The sequence below is a fragment of the Salmo salar genome, chromosome 18, assembly GCF_965601325.2.
Source record: "Salmo salar chromosome 18, fSalSal1, whole genome shotgun sequence".
Taxonomy (NCBI): domain Eukaryota; kingdom Metazoa; phylum Chordata; class Actinopteri; order Salmoniformes; family Salmonidae; genus Salmo; species Salmo salar.
The window spans coordinates 79,501,801-79,521,056 of record NC_138308.1 but is presented as its reverse complement, the minus strand read 5'-3'; the positions used below and the strand labels follow the sequence as shown (position 1 = coordinate 79,521,056).

The 19,256-nt window shown below is 45.6% G+C and overlaps 1 protein-coding gene across 3 annotated transcripts in view; it reads right to left on the bottom strand.

Annotated features, from left to right (window-relative positions):
* Positions 1-294: 294 nt before the first annotated feature.
* The window catches only part of LOC106577771 (neuroligin-2), a 314,603-nt gene continuing 295,641 nt past the window's right edge, over positions 295-19,256 (bottom strand). For 2 of the 3 annotated variants that reach the window (XM_045701405.2, XM_045701404.2), the window contains 5 exons: positions 18,782-18,982; positions 11,495-11,760; positions 10,990-11,143; positions 9,619-9,985; positions 295-6,391 (listed from right to left, as the gene is read on the bottom strand). In XM_045701405.2, the coding sequence (XP_045557361.1) occupies positions 5,563-6,391; positions 9,619-9,985; positions 10,990-11,143; positions 11,495-11,760; positions 18,782-18,982 (1,817 nt within the window). In that variant the 3' untranslated portion in view covers positions 295-5,562. The remainder of the gene's footprint in view (positions 6,392-9,618; positions 9,986-10,989; positions 11,144-11,494; positions 11,761-18,781; positions 18,983-19,256) is intronic. The other variant, XM_014156101.3, reaches the window with a different exon arrangement.

The window sequence follows — 19,256 nt, the reverse complement described above, 5'->3', positions numbered from 1 at the left end:
CATGCAAATAAAACCCAGTCCTGAAAAGAAACGTAGTGTGAAAAGTATTAGCACGTCATCTCAAAGGGGAAACACTTTCCCACTTCGGATTTCCCACTTCAAGCCCATATCACACTTTGACTAAAACAGTGGCTTATTGGCTTAAATCATTGTGCAACATCATGGGTAAACTCTGGAGATCCTTTCAGCTGAAAAAAGTGAATTTTTGCTTTTGTGGGGCTTTAATGGAAGAAGCAGTCTTGTGAATGAAGTTGAGGGGGTGCGTTAGGTAAATGAAGAGACGTACTCGACAGCCTGGCTATGAACGTCTTTATGTGCCCCGCATCAGAATCACAGCATACAGTGTGTCATAACTAAACAGAAATATCATCACCTTATTTATATAGTTTTATTTTACCTGTTTAATAATGCTCTTTTTTTAAATTGATTTTTAACATGTTTTCTTCATCTCAAGTCTTGGGTTTCTTAATTCAATAAAGAAATGAAAAAGAAGACAACAGGTGCAAATGTTGCTATGCAGGCCGAACTGACACCGAACTCCGAATGTTTCCCAGGGATATTGGTCATGTGCTTCAGTTTACCTGAACTCTCAGGTACATAGACCATAACATATACAAACCTTTCTCTGTTTAGACGGTCAACCATGACACGTAGTCACAAGCAAAGCAGGAAATTCACCTACATGAAACATTGTTACGTACTGCCCCTTTTATTTCAGGTGTTTTTCCAACAGAGCACCGCTCCGGCAAATCTATAAAACTATGATAACTGCTTTATAATCCTTTAACAACTGATTTATCATTGAAAATCAACACACTGTCAACAGAATTGGTTTTGGACCAAAAATAATGACTTTCTTCATGGTCTGAGTGCGAGGAATAATACATTAAAATCCAATATGGATTTTTTGGGGGTTGGTTCAGTTGTTTCAAAGTCATCTTAAATTAACACTAGATATCTAAAACTCTGTGTAAGTCCAAACCAAGGCTACAACAAAATGGAGTACACACCTAACACATACACACCACATTAGCTATCCTAACACATGCTCTCACTTATACACTCACACTCACTTCCAGGTCAACACCTATGCATGTCTTGTAATGTCGTCCAACCGTCTGGCCACTAGGCGTGCAGTGGTCAAAGCAACTCATTCCCACCACATCTCTCCACCCGGAAGGCAAGCGTAGCTGTACCAATAGCTTATGATGAGGTCATGTAGCACAACCTACATGAACAGGACACATACAGATATTGTACGTAACGCAGTGTATTCAGGGGGACATGTGACCCACCCGCAGTATGTGATTTCCAATGAGGATAAGAGGTAGCCTGGTCCCAGATCGGTTTGTGCTGTGTAGTCAACTCCTAGTCGTGACAATGACCGTAGGAGTTGGGAAGAGGGCCAAAACAGATCTGGGACCAGGCTAGATCAGAGGCATCTTAGGTTACATAAAGCCCTCGTTTCTTTATCCCCCTGTGGTTTTGGGGCTACGCTACAATACCAAAGTCAACAGGGAGTGAATATCCAGACTCCAGAAGCCACACGGTTGTTTTTAAAGGTGCGCTCTGTAACTTTAATTTCCGGTAAAAGTGTCCCTGCATTGTAGTTGCCATAGGGGAAAGTGGGAATGACAGATTCCGCCTTTAAGGTATCCTGCATCATCATACAGATATGCACGTGTGGTAGACATCTAATAAAGGCCTGCAGTTACGCATGTCCCATTTGAATGTGGGATAGAGACCATATTAACAACAGCACAGAGTAAGAATGGGTCAGTATCCCTGCTACAGTGTTTGCTTAGTGCTTTCACAGGTTGAGGAGTCAAGATGCTACATAGACAACTCTATGACTTTGTCCTGAATGTCCATTGTCTACCCACTTCTGCACAACTTTGTTACATCCTGCACTGACAACACGGGGCTAATAGAACTAGAATCTGACTTTCCTGAATCCTTCGAAAGAGTACAGCAGAGAATATATTCAAATGGTGTACAGTGAAGGTACAATACTAGCTGGTGGCCCCTTATCAACTTGCACCTGTTGTCTCTGTTGTCACAAAGTCATTTCATTCACTCGAAAAAAACAAACAAGAAACGTAATATTTACAAATATTTTTGCCTGTTTGTTTGTTCTTACACTTAAAAATGTACAGTTTTGCTCCTCTTTTTTGACGTGTCTCTGTGTCACGCAACAATGTATTCCTCCACATTCCGAATGTTCAGAGGCTGACAGATAGGTTGTTATGGTGATTGTGTGTCACCATGGCGCCCTCTAGTGTGTAAACCTATAAAATAGTCAAGGAAAACAACAGAAAAAAGGAAATAGCTTCTGTCGCTCTTCTATTGGTTGAAGTTCTGTTTTGTTGTATATGTACTAGCAGTAGTTTCCTCTGCGACATCCCATGGCCCTCTTATTCACATGAATAAGTATAAAATAGTTCACTAGGATCTAATGGCACAACGACTCTTCATAGGACAGACTCGGATCGCTCCCATCGATGAAATAAGTCTGTCCACTGTCCCAGTTGACCAGTCACATCATCACAACCTTTCCCCTGTGTTTAAGGTTGTGATGATGACTTGGATGCTTTGAGTCTCTCTCCCAGGTTTCTTCTTCTAGTCCAAGAATACAGCTTGTGTTGAGTCCTTCTCTAGCTCCCATTGACCACAACCCCAGTCCAGTCTATGTTACAGTATATTGTGCAGCTGATCATTCCCCCATTTCCCCACCACACACGGTCTCTCTCAGTAGGCTAACACAGTCTGACTCTACCACTGTGTTCTCTCACATTCTCCCCTCAACTTCCACAATCCTCAAGCAGTAATGAAATAGAAACCAAAGAAAAGTCTAAAAGCTAAACACAAGCATAGACACAACATGGTCGCTAACGGTTTCCCATAGAGGATACAGTGCACTGTGGGTTCTCACTCACAGCTCTACAGTTCTGTTCAGTGGGATTAATCATATTAACCCGTCGGCCCCCTCTACTGGCCATATTAGAGCATTACAGTCAGGTGCTTTATCAATAGACTTTACCTCGACTTTTATGTGTTTTTCCCTGTTAAAAAAAGAAAAACTAAAACCCGGCAACAACTGATCACTTTGCTGCCTCTTGGTCTAAGGTCCTCTACCAGCTTTGTTATCACAGACCGTGGCCTGGCTGACAGACCCCCAGTCTTGCTCAGTGTGCTTAGAGTTACATACACAGCAGTAGAGCTAAGGGGTTGTGGGAGCAACAGAGTCAGCAGGGTGAGGGGTCAGGGATTAAGGGTCAGGAGATGCAGGGTTGAATGACTGTACACAGCGAAGTCATGAGTTGAAAAGTATGTGAGTTCTACTCAACTCTTCACATTCATGTAGCTATTACGCCTAGTTAGTTAAATGTTGGTGTTTACTGGTGGGGGAAAGGAGAAAGGGATAGGGAAAACGGAATGGTGGGAGGAATGGAGGAGTGTGTGTGTAAGCAGTTGGAGAGATGTTATTTTGGAGTGCGGGTTCACATCATGGGGATGAGCCTCTGAGTTGAGATGTCTGTCTCTCTCTCTCGTTCTCTCTCTCGTTCTCTCTCTCCCTCTGTCTCCCTCCATCATTCTCCATGCACTCTAATTACCCTTGCCCCGGTGAAGCTGTGCTGACATGTACGTACACACACACACACCCACGCACGCACGCACACTCACTCATCAAACAAAATCTGCATGTGCTGGAAATAGAGGCGAAGATAGGACAGAATGTGTGAAAGAAGGAGGGAGAGTGAGAACGTCCTTTTCTCTCCTTCCTACTAACAGAATTAGGAAAGTAACGTTCTATGAGCCTCCAAGACTTGAGTACTGTATGTACCTTCAATATCTCTACCTGCAGCACCCTATCCCCTACATAGTACACTTCTTTTGACCAGAGCATAATGGACACCAATACCTCTAGAAATGTGTCCAAAACAACACCCTAATGCCTATCTAATGCCTATAGTGCACTACTTTTTGCCTGACTGGCCAGAAGTAGTGCAATAGGGAATAGGATGCCATTTCAGTGGCAGATTATGGCTTCCATGCCTGCCATAATGACTCACAGAGAGACAGGGGCCCAAGGCTCAGTGGATGGCCTGGTTATTACGAGACAAAGACAGAGCTGCTAGAGTGGCACCAATATCTCACATTACATAAGAGGGGCCCTCAGGGGCCCTGGCCTGATGACGATAGCAGAGCAGGGAGAGTGGGGTCTCTGTGCGACTGATATGTGGTCGCATTGGTTTGCACCTGCTTTGTATGAAATGTGTTGTAAGAATAAAGGTTGATTTGATTTACTGGGTAGTTGATTTGGTTGGCGTAGCATGTGGTCTATAGTGCAATAGTAGACAGTAAGCAATGAACATGGGAGATGGTGATGATACGGAATGTGTTGTATATTCAAGATGTATGATCATTATTTTATTCATATTTGTTCCAGTCAGGTTTCTCTTGTTGTAAAGGATAATTGTGCAAATCAAAGAAGCATCCGTGCAGTTTTTTTTTAATTGCCTCCATTTTTTTGTTTTTGAAGAATAAAATAGGAAGAAAAAAGCATATGAAATAGAGATAGAAATGGTTTAAAACAGGAGACGTGTGGAAACATTGACTATCCAGTGTCCTTTCCCCATCATCATTTAAAAAAATAATTCATGCATAGATCCCCACTGAGAAAACCATTTATATATCTTCTTCTTTGTACACATTTATATATAACTATATATCTATATACTTAAAATTCTTTCCACAAAAAAATAAGAACTGAAAGCAACAACCAAACAATCAAAGAAAAAAAGCACACAAGATAGGCCAAATTGGCACTTTTCATGAACACAGTCAGTAGGCTATCTTGATACAGCTCCACACTCTTGATTCTCTCTCAGTTCCCTCCTATGGGAAAACAACACAGTACTTGGCACCAAGAATGCTGGTAGAAGGACGATATCAGAATATCAATATTTTCATGATAGATGCTAACTGTATGTACTGTACGCCTTGTATGAAAAAGACTCCCAACAATTCCTAAGGGTGGGCTGAGGGGTTCATTTGAGGGGGGTTTAGAACTACAGAGGGAAAGAGATGGATGTAGAAAAGAGAAAACACTATATCAAGTAAGCAGATGACATGAGTAGAGAGATAGAGGTTTTCCAATATATCAGAGGTCACTTTACCCAACACCCAAAAAAACTATCTTCAACCCTATTACAGCACAGAAATTGATAAAAAGGGGGATGAAAAAACAACAAAATGAAAAGCACAGTAAGAGGATCGTCCTCTGGGAAGGTTTGGGGGTTGTCAGAGTCAGAGAATATGAGACCCCATCAAAATAGTTTCTAAATGTCTCAATGTCCCCCCTTAACATCTGCTGCCCCTGCAGTTCAGCTGCACTTCCACTTAACCTCAACAGGTGGCACTGTAGGAAGTACACAGCATGAGGGCAGCAGGCTGACGGTTGGAGAAACAGAGTAAGAGAGAGAGAGAGATATCCATAGAGAGGGAGCCAGAGCGCGTAGTAGTTGGTCCACCGGTCCCCCAGGGGGAGCTCTAGCTTTACTATACGCGTGTGGTGGAGTGGGGGTGGGGCAGGGTGTTGTTGTGGCCGGTGCTGGGGAAGGTATTGAAGGGGTGGAGGGGCTGCATGCCGGTGATGGTGCTGGGGATCATGGTGATGGTGTTGGGGGTCATGAGGGGCACGTCGTCCGGGGCCCTCCGCAGGGCCAGAGTGTAGTCGGGCGGGCAGGCAGGCCGCAGGATGTCGTGGGGACGGAGGGGCTCCATGTCGTGGTGTGGGTCGTGCTCCGAGTGCTTCATCTGCAGGGACATGATCTCTTCCTCCTGGCTGTGTGCCAGGTCATTGGCGGGCCCACCATGGCGCTGCGGGGAGAGCCGGTGGCGCCGCATCTCCTGCCGCTTGTCCCGCTTGTAGTAGAGCGCTGCGAATGCCAGGATGTTGAGGAAGAGTAGCGACGCCCCCACTGCCACTGTCACCGACAGCTCTGTGGAATAATCGCGTGTGTCACCGGGGAAGAGGTCCAGTCTGGGCCGCTCTGATCCGTAGGGCTCCACGGGGTCAGGGAATGTCGGGTAGGGGTGGCCCGTGGTGCGTGGTTTGGGCTTCCAGGGGACCCCGGGGGGGCGGGTGCTGCCTGGAGGTAGCCTGGTGGTGGGGGGGAATTCGTCATGGAGGGAATGTAGATGAGGGACCAGCTCCAGCCAGAAGGCCACCTTGTTGGCTCGGTAGTTGTCTCTGACGCGGGGCTTCAGACCGATGTGGAGGTACTGCTTGTCCTTGGAGTTGAACTTGGTCCAGATGACCTCCTCGAAGCGGTTGGGCTTGGTGTGGATGAACTTGGTGTCCTGAGGCACCGGCAGGTTGGGGTCCCTAGAGGAGAAATGAATACAAATCTCATTTAAATTATTTAAATCAAAGGTATTCCAAAGTTATTACACACAGACACTTTATAGTATATTTCACTGTTAAACAACCTCTTGAATTTGACATTAAAACATGAAAAAAATTACCTCAAAATTGCAATACATTTTATAGCTTCTTACATACAGTTGAAAGTTGGAATTTTACATACACCTTAGCCAAATACATTTAAACAAATTTTTTCACAATCCCTGACATTTAATCCTAGTAAAAATTCCCTGTTTTAGGTCAGTTAGGATAACCACTTTATTTTAAGAATATGAAATGTCAGAATAATAGTAGAGAGAATGATTTATTTCAGCTTTTATTTCTTTCATCACATTCCCAGTGGGTCAGAAGTTTACATTCACTCAATTAGTATTTGGTAGCATTGCCTTTAAATTGTTTAACTTGGGTAAAACGTTTCGGGTAGCCTTCCACAAGCTTCACACAATAAGTTGGGTGAATTTTAGGCCCATTCCTCCCGACAGAGCTGGAGTAACTGAATCAGGTTTGTAGGCCTCCTCGCTTTTTCAGTTCTGCACACACATTTTCCATAGGATTGAGGTCAGGGCTTTGTGATGGCCACTCCAATACCAATACCAATACTTTGTTGTCCTTAAGCCATTTTGCCACAGCTTTGAAAGTATGCTTGGGGTCATTGTCCATTTGGAAGACCCATTTGCGACCAAAGTTTAACTTCCTGACTGATGTGTTGAGATGTTGCTTCAATATATCCACATAATTTTCCAGCAAAACACCCCCACAACATGATGCTGCCACCCCCGTGCTTCACAGTTGGGATGGTGTTCTTCGGCTTGCAAGCCTCACCCTTTTTCCTCCAAACGTAACAATGGTCATTACGGCCAAATAGTTATATTTTTGTTTCATCAGACCAGAGGGCATTTGTCCAAAAAGTACGATCTTTATCCCCATGTGCAGTTGCAAACCGTAGTCTGGCTTTTTTATGGCGGTTTTGGAGCAGTGACTTCTTCCTTGATGAGCGTCCTTTCAGTTTATGTCAATACAGAATTTGTTTACTGTGGATATAGATACTTTTGTACCTGTTTCCTCCAGCATCTTCACAAGGTCCTTTGCTGTTGTTCTGGGATTGATTTGCACTTTTCGCACCAAAGTACGTTCATATCTATCCGACAGAACGCGTCTCCTTCCTGAGCGGCATGACGGCTGCGTGGTCCCATGGTGTTTATACCTGCGTACTATTGTTTGTACAGCTGAACGTGGTACCTTCAGGCTTTTTGAATTTGCACCCAAGGATGAACCAGACTTGTGGAGGTCTACAATTGTGATACAGTGAATTATAAGTGAAATAATCTGTCAGTAAACAATTGTTGGAAAAATTATTTGTGTCATGCACAAAGTAGATGTCCTAACCGACTTGGCAAAACGATAGTTTGGTAAGAGATTTGTGGAGTGGTTGAAAAACCAGTTTTAATGACTCCAACCTAAGTGTATGTAAACTTCCGACTTCAAGTGTATAGTCGGGGGTGAAAGTAGATTTAATTTATTCCGGGTGTGGCACCTCCTATGTGTGCACATGCTTGCATGACAACAATTGCATGACCATTTATTTTGTTGTTTATGGGCCTAATCATAGAATTACCTATAGAATCCCTATTAATTCAGTAGGATCTATGTGGGCGTAGTCCTAAAGTTTTGTCATTTCACTTTTAAAATGTATCACCTTTTATTTTGACATAAACACAACCAGTCATGATGTTTTAATCTGATCTGTCAAACGATCAGTTCACAAGGCAAAGTTCCTGTAAGCCTGGCTATCTGCTCGTATTGTCACGTCCTGACCAGTAAAAGGGGTCATTTGTCATTGTAGTATGGTCAGGGCGTGGCAGGGGGTATTGTTTTTGTGTGTTTTGGGGTTGGTTTGTTTCATGGGGATTTGTTCTAGTTTTCATTTTCTATGTTCATTTTCTATGTGTGGCCGAGTATGGTTTCCAATCAGAGTCAGGTGTCTTTCGTTGTCTCTGATTGGAAGCCATACTTAGGCAGCCTGTTTTTTTCCTTTGGGTTTGTGGGTGGTTGTTTTTCGTATAGTTCGTGTACCTTACGGAACTGTCGATTGTCGTTTTGTTAATTTTGTTTAAGTGTTCACTTTATACGTTATTAAAAGAAGATGAGCACTCAACACGCTGCGCTTTGGTCTAATCCTTCCGACAGTTGTGACACGTATTCATTCACTCTAAAATAATTCCTGCATCCATACCGTGCACTGTGCACATAATATGAGGAATGGAAAGAAACATCTGTAACAAAACCCCAAAAGTCTAATGAATGACATTCAGTGATTGTCATCCCTTAGGCCTATACTTGTAACCTGAATTGATGCAGCCACTGTCCGCGCATGTCTCGGTCTCGGCCAATCAACTCTGCCTTTGCAAAATTCCTGCCTTAGCGGAGACTGCATTCACCCCTTAAGGTTGATGTCCACGTCCCCAGAAATTGGATGCTTCTCAATCCACCTCATACGCCTATGTTGCACTTCCGCATCTGCGGTGAAAGGCGACAGAGCTGGAGCGGAGTATGTCAGACCATGAGACATCCCGGAAATCGGTCTTCTCACAAAATCATCTGTAGTGTAGCGTTTACTCTCGCACGGACGCCCACACACCTCACAAGACTCGTCTGAAGGTCCCCCGGCACCAGTTGAATTTTTTTAATGAAAGTATATGTGGAGACTGTTTAGTACCCAAAATAAGGTGTTAAATACATGTAAAGACAAATAAATGTTTCCTGATCTTTCTTATATCTCTCGGATGTAGGACAGACGCTTCAGAACACACTATCTGTTGTTCTATTTAATGAATATGTTATTCAATGTGTTTGTATGGGCTAATAGCAGTAAGGCCCAAAATTATTTTTCAGCAAATTTTTGGGATACTTCAAAATCAAAAATCTAAATCCTTGGTATGACCTTCTTAAAACAATTCCATATAGCTTAGTGGAACCCCCCTGGCTTAGACAGGGCTTAGATTCTTATGGGTTAGCTGCAGTTTGGCTCAATTGGAAATTACCTTTACATTTCAAGCGCGTTATAGTGCTGAATTTTGGTGATATGGTTTAAATTGAGCCCTAAATTAAATAGTCCTCAAGAGTAGAAAGAGCAAACCAAACAAAGCCCCATTCTTTCTACCTTCTACCCTCTACCATTCACTACCTACCCCGTCTTAGCAAAGTTTGTCCAGTACGTCATGACTACAGCACTGAGCATGACATCATTCTTAGAGAAGTTGCAGGGGAACAGGTCGGTGGCTCCGATCATGGGCACCCCGAACACATAGGGGATCTCATCCCCGTGGGCCGCGTCCGCCCACTCTGGCCGTGTCTCCGTCTGGCAGTGGTGGTAGAATGTGTAGAAGTAAACAGGAGATTGGAACTCGGCGTGCAGTTTGGCCGTGGCCACCGCTGGCGCCACCCACTGGTGGTCCGTGAACAGGGCGAGGAGGGTTTTTCTTCTCATGTCTCCGTTGTCACGGTCGGCCCAGTCAGTGTACATGAACTTAATGGTCTCTCTCAGGATGTCCTTACCTAGAGGGGAGGAGAGGGAGGAGGGTGGTGGGAGGAGAGGGAGAGTGGGGAGAGGGGAGGGATGGAGGGAGGTTGGACACAAGAGAGAGTGAAAGTTCAAGAGAGGGAAGTTGAGAAAGAGAGATACAGATGGAGCCAGAAGATGAGCGAAAGGGAGAGAGTGAGGGAAAGAGAAATAGAGATAGAGAGTAGAGAAAGGGAAAGAGAAATAGAGATAGAGATTATAGAAAGGGAGGGAAAGGGTGGGGTTAGAGAAAAAGGCACATGATAGTGAATTGAAGGTTAAAGAGACGTTTTTACCAAATAGTAAACCACAGAACTTGGCTTTGAGACACATCATTCCTCTCTAGAGGTTATATATTATATTGTTACTTTACTCAATACTTTATAAAAAGCTGCACATTAATTGGTATTGGTATTTTATTAGGATCCCCATTAGATGTTGCGATTGCAGCCGTTACTCGTCCACACAAAACATGACATAATACAGAAAATGTGTAGACAAGAACAGCTCAAGGATAGAACTACATACATTTAAAATGTCACACGTAGCCTACATATCAGTGCATTCACACAAAATATCTATGTCAAATAGGGGAGAGGCGTTGTGCCGCGAGGTGTTGCTTTAAAAAAAAAAAAAACAGGTTTGCTGTTCACTTGAGGAGTTCCATGAAATCATGGCTCTATATAATACTGTACGTTTTCTTGAATTTTTTTCTGGAATTGGGAAGTGTGAAAAGACCCCTGGTGGCATGTCTGGTGGGATAAGTGTGTGTGTGTCAGTGCTTTTTCTAGGTCCTTCTTTGCAGAACTTGACCATATGACTGGACAATAATCAAGATAAGATAAAACTAGAGCCTGCAGGATCTGCTTTGTGGAGTGTAGTGTCAAAAAAGCAGACCATCTCTTTATCACGGACAGACCTCTCCCCATCTTTACAACCATTGAATCAATATGTTTTAACAATGACAGTTTACAATTAGTAGGGATATAGAGACCATTACCCTCAGGATATCCATAGAGATTGTCCACAAAGTTAGAGATGGTGTAGTCGAACGCTGCAGCTGAGATCCCATCATTGTCTTCACTGTCATCTACAAACTTCAGCCCCTCTCCCTGGTTCACTCCTATCAGGATGTCATAGTTCAGGAACTCCCCCTTGTGGAAAAACGAGGGAAGGACATGTTAGGTGCATAGACATTAGAAGAGGATGAGATTTTGCTGCCTCATAACATTTTAAGCACTTTGGGCTCCTTGAAAAGCACTATTAACACCAAAAAGCATAAAATATAAACCTGTCTTAAATTACACTTAACCATTATAGTAATGTCTTATCATAACCTTTATCTTTTTACATTACTCTTGGTAACTCTGGCAGTGAGATTTCATCAGAACCAATAGAAAACCTCTGTCTCTGCAGTCAGAGTGCCATGACTAATATACCCACACTAACCTCCACCCTATCCCCACCCCCAACAACACACCCACCCCCTGCTCCAGCAATCCCACCTGCTGCATGAGTATCTCAGGGTCATCCGGCACCACGTCTCCGTCCACTACGGGTCCGAAGGCAATGTGGTAGCGTGCCGGCTGGATGTCCTGATCCACCAGCTCCCTGAAGTTCTTCTTCCTCAGGCAGTCCACCAATTCTGCCGTCTCTGAGTGGCTGCAGCCCACCTTCCGGGCCAGGATCTTGGTGTACTTCAGGGGCTGGTAGTTGACCGACCAGCTGGAGATGGCTGAGCCACTCTGGGCTATGGCCCTCTGGAACAACCCTGGAGGACAGAGAGTGGAAGGAGAAGTTAGACAAGTGAATCTGAAAGGAGGAGGTTTTATGAAAGTCCAATGTAATATCAGGAGAAGGACAAAACAAGATCCTACACATAGAAAAAAGGTGAGCGGATATTCCCTTTTTTATGTGTCCGAAAATTGAATACGGCCCAAAGTGTACTGTACATGTTTGATTATTACAGTGGCAGCCAAGGTTGCGTCTCTATAGTCTAAAGTGGCTTTCTTCTCCTGGTCTACTTTTCTTCCAGAAAAGATAAGCTAATATTCTAAAGAATACTTAGTTAGGTTGTGAACGTTTGTTCCATTTTCCCTCCATCTTAGTCACTGTAACAAATTAGATAGAAAGTAATGCGCTTTAAACTCCATCGTTGAGATGATACTGTATGAGATTCAGCCCAGACTAGGGAATCGATGGGGGACTGCACAGTCTGCCTCTTATTAAAGAAACACATTTACTTCCTCTTTTCCACAGATTTCTCTTTTTCTCTCTCTGTCTGTCCTGCGGTGAAAACGAACTACTGTGGTGCCTCGTTACAGGGGGGAGCTCTCATTCCTCCCCCTATTCCTCCTTTGTATTGCTCTCTTCCTCCACATTCTTTTCCTCTCCTGTAGATTCCTGGTGAATAATTAAGCAGTGACGCAGAGCAGAGCCTCTTTCCCAGGGAAGACTATCAGGGAGCGCGTGGCTCAGCTGACCTGCTACTTCAGCATTACTCCTCATAGATAGATAGATAGATAGATAGATAGATAGAGAGAGAGAGAGAGAGAGAGAGCGAGAGAGAGACGTGGGCGGGAGGAGAGAAGGAGAGTGAGTTGAAGAGAGGTGTGAGGAAGTAAGTGAGAATTGATAGTGAGAGAAAGTATGAGAAAGGGGAGAGAGGTGACTCATCTATATTTCATCCTAAATCCTAATCAGTTTCTCTCTTTCCTCCTTCCCTCTCTCAATGCATCTTCCCTTCTGCTACCTCCCCCCTCTTCTCCCCTCTCCTCCCTTTCCCACTCTAGTCATTACAACCTGTATCCCCCTTCCCCCTCCTCTCTCCCTCGCCTCTCATCCACCTCTCCTCCATAAACACGTGTATCACGCCACAGCTGATTTGTTGAGTGGTGGGATGACACGACTGGTGTTGCCCGTGGGGAGCGAGAGTGTTCCTTACCTGGCACCCCGGAAGCTTTGAGTGACAGGTGGAGGAGTTGTAGTCTGGAGGGCTGGTGTTAGATGACGATGAGGACGGTGATTAAGATGAAGATGGGTTTGACAGCAGAGAGAACTGGTTTTAATGTATGGGTGAGTGGCAGCAGAGGAGACGAGTCAATGATGAGACGAGACAAGAGAGGAGGAGAGGACATGTAAGTTAGGGTAGGAGAAGACATGTTGGTTAGGGTAGAAGAGGAGGAGAGGACATGTAGGTTAGGGTAGAAGAGGAGGAGAGGACATGTAAGTTAGGGTAGGAGAAGACATGTTGGTTAGGGTAGAAGAGGAGGAGAGGACATGTAGGTTAGGGTAGAAGAGGAGGAGAGGACATGTAAGTTAGGGTAGGAGAAGACATGTTGGTTAGGGTAGAAGAGGAGGAGAGGACATGTAGGTTAGGGTAGAAGAGGAGGAGAGGACATGTAGGTTAGGGTAGAAGAGGAGAGGACATGTAGGTTAGGCGAGGAGAGGACATGTAGGTTAGGAGAAGAGAGGACATGTAGGTAAGGAGAGGAGAGGAGGAGAGGACATGTAGGTTAGGAGAGGAGAGGAGGAGAGGACATGTATTTTAGGGTAGGAGAGGAGGGGACATGTAGGTTAGGGTAGGAGAGGACATGTAGGTTAGGGTAGAAGAGGAGGAGAGGGCATGTAGGTTAGGGTAGCAGAGGACATGTAGGTTAGGGTAGAAGAGGAGGAGAGGACATGTATGTTAGGGTAGAAGAGGAGAGGACATGTAGGTTAGGCAAGGAGAGGACATGTAGGTTAGGAGAAGAGAGGACATGTAGGTAAGGAGAGGAGAGGAGGAGAGGATATGTAGGTTAGGAGAGGAGAGGAGGAGAGGACATGTATGTTAGGGTAGGAGAGGAGGGGACATGTAGGTTAGGGTAGGAGAGGACATGTAGGTTAGGGTAGTAGAGGAGGAGAGGGCATGTAGGTTAGGATAGGAGAGGAGGAGAGGACATGTAGGTTAGGGTAGAAGAGGAGGAGAGGACATGTAGGTTAGGGTAGAAGAGGAGGAGAGGACATGTTTGTTAGGGTAGGAGAGGAGAGGAGGAGACGGCAGGTAGGTTAGGAGAGGAGAGGAGGAGAGGACATGTGGGTTAGGAGAGGAGAGGAGGAGAGGACATGTAGGTTAGGAGAGGAGAGGAGGAGAGGGCATGTATGTTAGGGTAGGAGAGGAGGGGACATGTAGGTTAGGGTAGGAGAGGAGGAGAGGGCATGTAGGTTAGGATAGGAGAGGAGGAGAGGACATGTAGGTTAGGGTAGGAGAGGAGAGGAGAGGAGGAGAGGGCAGGTAGGTTAGGGTAGGAAAGGAGAGGACATATAGGTTAGGGTAGGGTAGGAGTAGAGAGGACATGTAGGTTAGGGTAGGAGAGGAGGGCAGGACATGTAGGTTAGGGTAGTAGAGGAGAAGACATGTATGTTAGGGTAGGAGTGGAGAGGACATGTAGGTTAGGGTAGGAGAAGACAGGAGGAGAGGACATGTATGTTAGGGTAGGAGAGGAGAGGACATGTATATTAGGGTAGGAAAGGAGAGGACATGTGGGTTAGGGTAGGAGAGGAGAGGACATGTAGTTAGGGTAGGAAAGGAGAGGACATGTAGGTTAGGGTAGGAGAGGAGAGGACATGTATGTTAGTGTAGGAAAGGAGAGGACATGTAGGTTAGGGTAGGAGAGGAGAGGACATGTAGATTAGGGTAGGAGAGGAGAGGACATGTAGGGTTAGGGTAGGCGAGGAGAGGACATGTATATTAGGGTAGAAGAGGAGAGGACATGTAGGTTAGGGTAGGAGAAGACAGGAGGAGAGGACATGTAGGTTAGGGTAGGAGAGGAGAGGACATGTAGATTAGGGTAGGAGAGGAGAGGAGAGGACATGTATGTTAGTGTAGGAAAGGAGAGGACATGTAGGTTAGGGTAGGAGTGGAGAGGACATGTATGTTCCGGTAGGAGAGGAGAGGACATGTAGATTAGGGTAGGAGAGGAGAGGACATGTATGTTAGGGTAGGAGGGGAGAGGACATGTAGATTAGGGTAGGAGAGGAGAGGACATGTAGGTTAGGGTAGGAGAAGACAGGAGGAGAGGACATGTAGGTTAGGGTAGGAAAGGAGAGGACATGTAGATTAGGGTAGGAGAGGAGAGGACATGTAGGTTAGGGTAGGAAGGGACAGGAGGAGAGGACATGTAGGATAGGGTAGGATAAGACAGGAGGAGAGGACATGTATGTTAGGGTAGGAGAAGACAGGAGGAGAGGACATGTAGGTTAGGGTATGTCACAGGTTTTGGTTTTTCCATTTATGTTTTGAGTTTGGACTTAAAGAACATTAGCACGTAGGGCGCACCGATTGGTGTCACCTCGTTAGTCAGTTACACCTGTGCTGGTTTGTCATCTTGTTAGTGGGAAGGTGTTTCAACTATGCTGCCCAGGTGCTATTTAAGAGTGGCTGGCCAAGTGCTCCAGTTGTCTTGAGAGATGTGCAGGGTTAACACCTTTAGTTGGCTCTTCCTATTTGATTTCTAGAAAAACATACATTTTCCCTCTTTTCATTTTTCTACACTTTTTGGTTTGCTTCCTATCTTTAAGTTTGGTGTGGGTTTTAATTGAGTTTGCATGTTCTGGGTCAAATATAGTGGATCTCATGGTGGGTGTCTTTTAGGTCCCAGTTGTTGTTGCTAGTCAACTTTCAATGGACACTCCCATGAATGTACACTGCTCAAAAAAATAAAGGGAACACTTAAACAACACAATGTAACTCCAAGTCAATCACACTTCTGTGAAATCAAACTGTCCACTTAGGAAGCAACACTGATTGACAATAAATTTCACATGCTGTTGTGCAAATGGAATAGACAACAGGTGGAAATTATAGGCAATTAGCAAGACACCCCCAATAAAGGAGTGGTTCTGCAGGTGGGGACCACAGACCACTTCTTAGTTCCTATGCTTCCTGGCTGATGTTTTGGTCACTTTTGAATGCTGGCGGTGCTTTCACTCTAGTGGTAGCATGAGACGGAGTCTACAACCCACACAAGTGGCTCAGCTAGTGCAGCTCATCCAGGATGGCACATCAATGCGAGCTGTGGCAAGAAGGTTTGCTGTGTCTGTCAGCGTAGTGTCCAGAGCATGGAGGCGCTACCAGGAGACAGGCCAGTACATCAGGAGACGTGGAGGAGGCCGTAGGAGGGCAACAACCCAGCAGCAGGACCGCTACCTCCACCTTTGTGCAAGGAGGAGCAGGAGAAGCACTGCCAGAGCCCTGCAAAATGACCTCCAGCAGGCCACAAATGTGCATGTGTCTGCTCAAACGGTCAGAAACAGACTCCATGAGGGTGGTATGAGGGCCCGACGTCCACAGGTGGGGGTTGTGCTTACAGCCCAACACCGTGCAGGACGTTTGGCATTTGCCAGAGAACACCAAGATTGGCAAATTCGCCACTGGCGCCCTGTGCTCTTCACAGATGAAAGCAGGTTCACACTGAGCACGTGACAGACGTGACAGAGTCTGGAGACGCCGTGGAGAACGTTCTGCTGCCTGCAACATCCTCCAGCATGACCGGTTTGGCGGTGGGTCAGTCATGGTGTGGGGTGGCATTTCTTTGGGGGGCCGCACAGCCCTCCATGTGCTCGCCAGAGGTAGCCTGACTGCCATTAGGTACCGAGATGAGATCCTCAGACCCCTTGTGAGACCATATGCTGGTGTATATGCATTGCCCCTTGTGAGACCATATGCTGGTGTATATGCATATGCATTGATGCTATGGACTGGCCCGCCCGTTCCCCAGACCTGAATCCAATTGAGCACATCTGGGACATCATGTCTCGCTCCATCCACCAACGCCACGTTGCACCACAGACTGTCCAGGAGTTGGCGGATGCTTTAGTCCAGGTCTGGGAGGAGATCCCTCAGGAGACCATCCGCCACCTCATCAGGAGCATGCCCAGGCGTTGTAGGGAGGTCATACAGGCATGTGGAGGCCACACACACCACTGAGCCTCATTTTGACTTGTTTTAAGGACATTACATCAAAGTTGGATCAGCCTGTAGTGTGGTTTTCCACTTTAATTTTGAGTGTGACTCCAAATCCAGACCTCCATGGGTTGATAAATTGGATTTCCATTGATTATTTTTGTGTGATTTTGTTGTCAGCACATTCAACTATGTAAAGAAAAAAGTATTTAATAAGATTATTTATTTCATTCATATCTAGGATGTGTTGTTTAAGTGTTCCATTAATTTTTTTGAGCAGTATATTTCAGTACCCCTCCTTAACCCACCTGTTTCGTTTTGGTGTTGTCAGTGACGCTTTGTTAGTCCCCCTTTCTGTTTGAGCAAAATTTTTGGTTTTCTTGCTCGGAAACGTAACAGGTAGGGGAGGGAGAGGACATGTAGGTTAGGGTAGGAGAGGAGGACAAGATATGTAGGTTAGGGTATGAGAGGAGGAGAGGACATGTATGTTAGGGTAGAAGAGGAGGAAATGGCATGTATGTTAGGGTAGTAGCAGAGGAGAGGACATGTTAGTTAGGGTAGGAGAGGAGGAGTAGACATGTATGTTAGGGTAGCAGAGGAGAGGACATATATGTTAGGGTAGGATAGGAGAGGAGAGGATATGTAGGATATGGTAGGAGAGGAGAGGAGGAGAAGACCTGTAGGTTAGGGTAGCAGAGGACATGTAGGTTAGGGTAGCAGAGGACATGTAGGTTAGGGTAGGAAAGGAGGAGAAGACATGTAGGTTAGGGTAGGAGAGGAGAGGACATATAGGTTAGGGTAGGAGAGGAGAGGAGGAGAAGACCTGTAGGTTAGGGTAGGAGAGGAGGAGAGGACATGTAGGTTAGGGTAGGAGAGGAGGAGAGGACATGTAGGTTAGGGTAGGAGAGGAGGAGAAGACATGTTGGTTAGGGTAGGAGAGGAGAAGAGGACATGTAAGTTAGGGTAGGAGTGAAGGAGAGGACATGTAGGGTTAGGGTAGGAGAGGAGAGGAGGAGAGGACATGTATGTTAGGGTAGGAGAGGATTAGAAGACATGTAGATTAGGGTAGGAGAGGAGATGTAGGTTAGGGTAGGAAATGAGCGGACATGTAGATTAGGGTAGGAAAGGAGCGGACATGTAGGTTTGGGTAGGAAAGGAGAGGACACGTAGGTTAGGGTAGGAGAGGAGGAGAGGACATGTATGTTAGGGTAGGAGAGGAAGACATGCACATACTATACTGGTTGTTTACTCACAGTCTCATGTATAGACACACACACACACACACACACACACACACACACACACACAGAGAAAAATACTTACTTTCTCTACAGTCCCTCTCTCTCTCTCTACAGTCTCTGTCTCTCTCGAGACACAGTCTCTCTCTCGACACAGTCTCTCTCTCTCTCTCTCTCTCTCTCTCTCTCTCTCTCTCTTTCTCTCTCTCTCTCTCTCTCTCTCTCTCTCTCTCTCTTCTCTCTCTCTCTCTCTCTTTCTCTCTCTCTCTCTCTCTCTCTCTCTCTCAGAGGGGTCAGAGTATACCTGGCAGTATAATATGCTCAAAGCAGAGGAGTGTGTGTGTGTGTCAAGGTTTCCCTACAGGTCGTTGGACCACATTGCTCCCAAAATAAATGTTTATCCTCAAATGACACCCTAATCCCTACGCAGTGCACTACTTTTGGCTCTGGTATTCTATGGGGAATAAGACGATGTCACTCTGAAGTCACTTTGAACCAATCCATCCTTGGGAGTAACCAGATAGTGTATCCATGTACACTTGTTCTACCGGGTAAGAGTAAGTCATCTAAGAACTGAGAAGTAAATCAAATAAAATATGAATGTAACCCACCAGTGTGCCCCTTACCCTCGGAGTGGTGCGAGAGGATGAGGAGGTTGACGCAGGACGCCCCGGCGCCGGAGCCGAAGATGGTGATGCGCTCGGGGTCGCCCCCAAAATGGCCGATGTTCTCATTGAGCCAACGCAGGGCCTGGATCTGGTCCAACAGACCATAGTTCCCCTTGGCTGACTGGTCCCCTGTACTCAGGAAACCTTTAGAAAGGTGAGGAGAGCGGGACAGAGGGGGGAGGAAGAGGGAGAGAGAGAGAGAGAGTGAGATGCATCGTTAATGGAGAGTTTATTTTGACAATGTGTCAGCTCCTTTGGCAAATGTTCTGCTGTTCATTGTCAAACACCCTTCAGCGTTCCCACATTCTACAGTCGCCCGTCCTCTCCCACATTCTACAGTCGCCCGTCCTCTCCCACATTCTACAGTCGCCCGTCCTCTCCTACATTCTACAGTCGCCCGTCCTCTCCCAAATTCTAC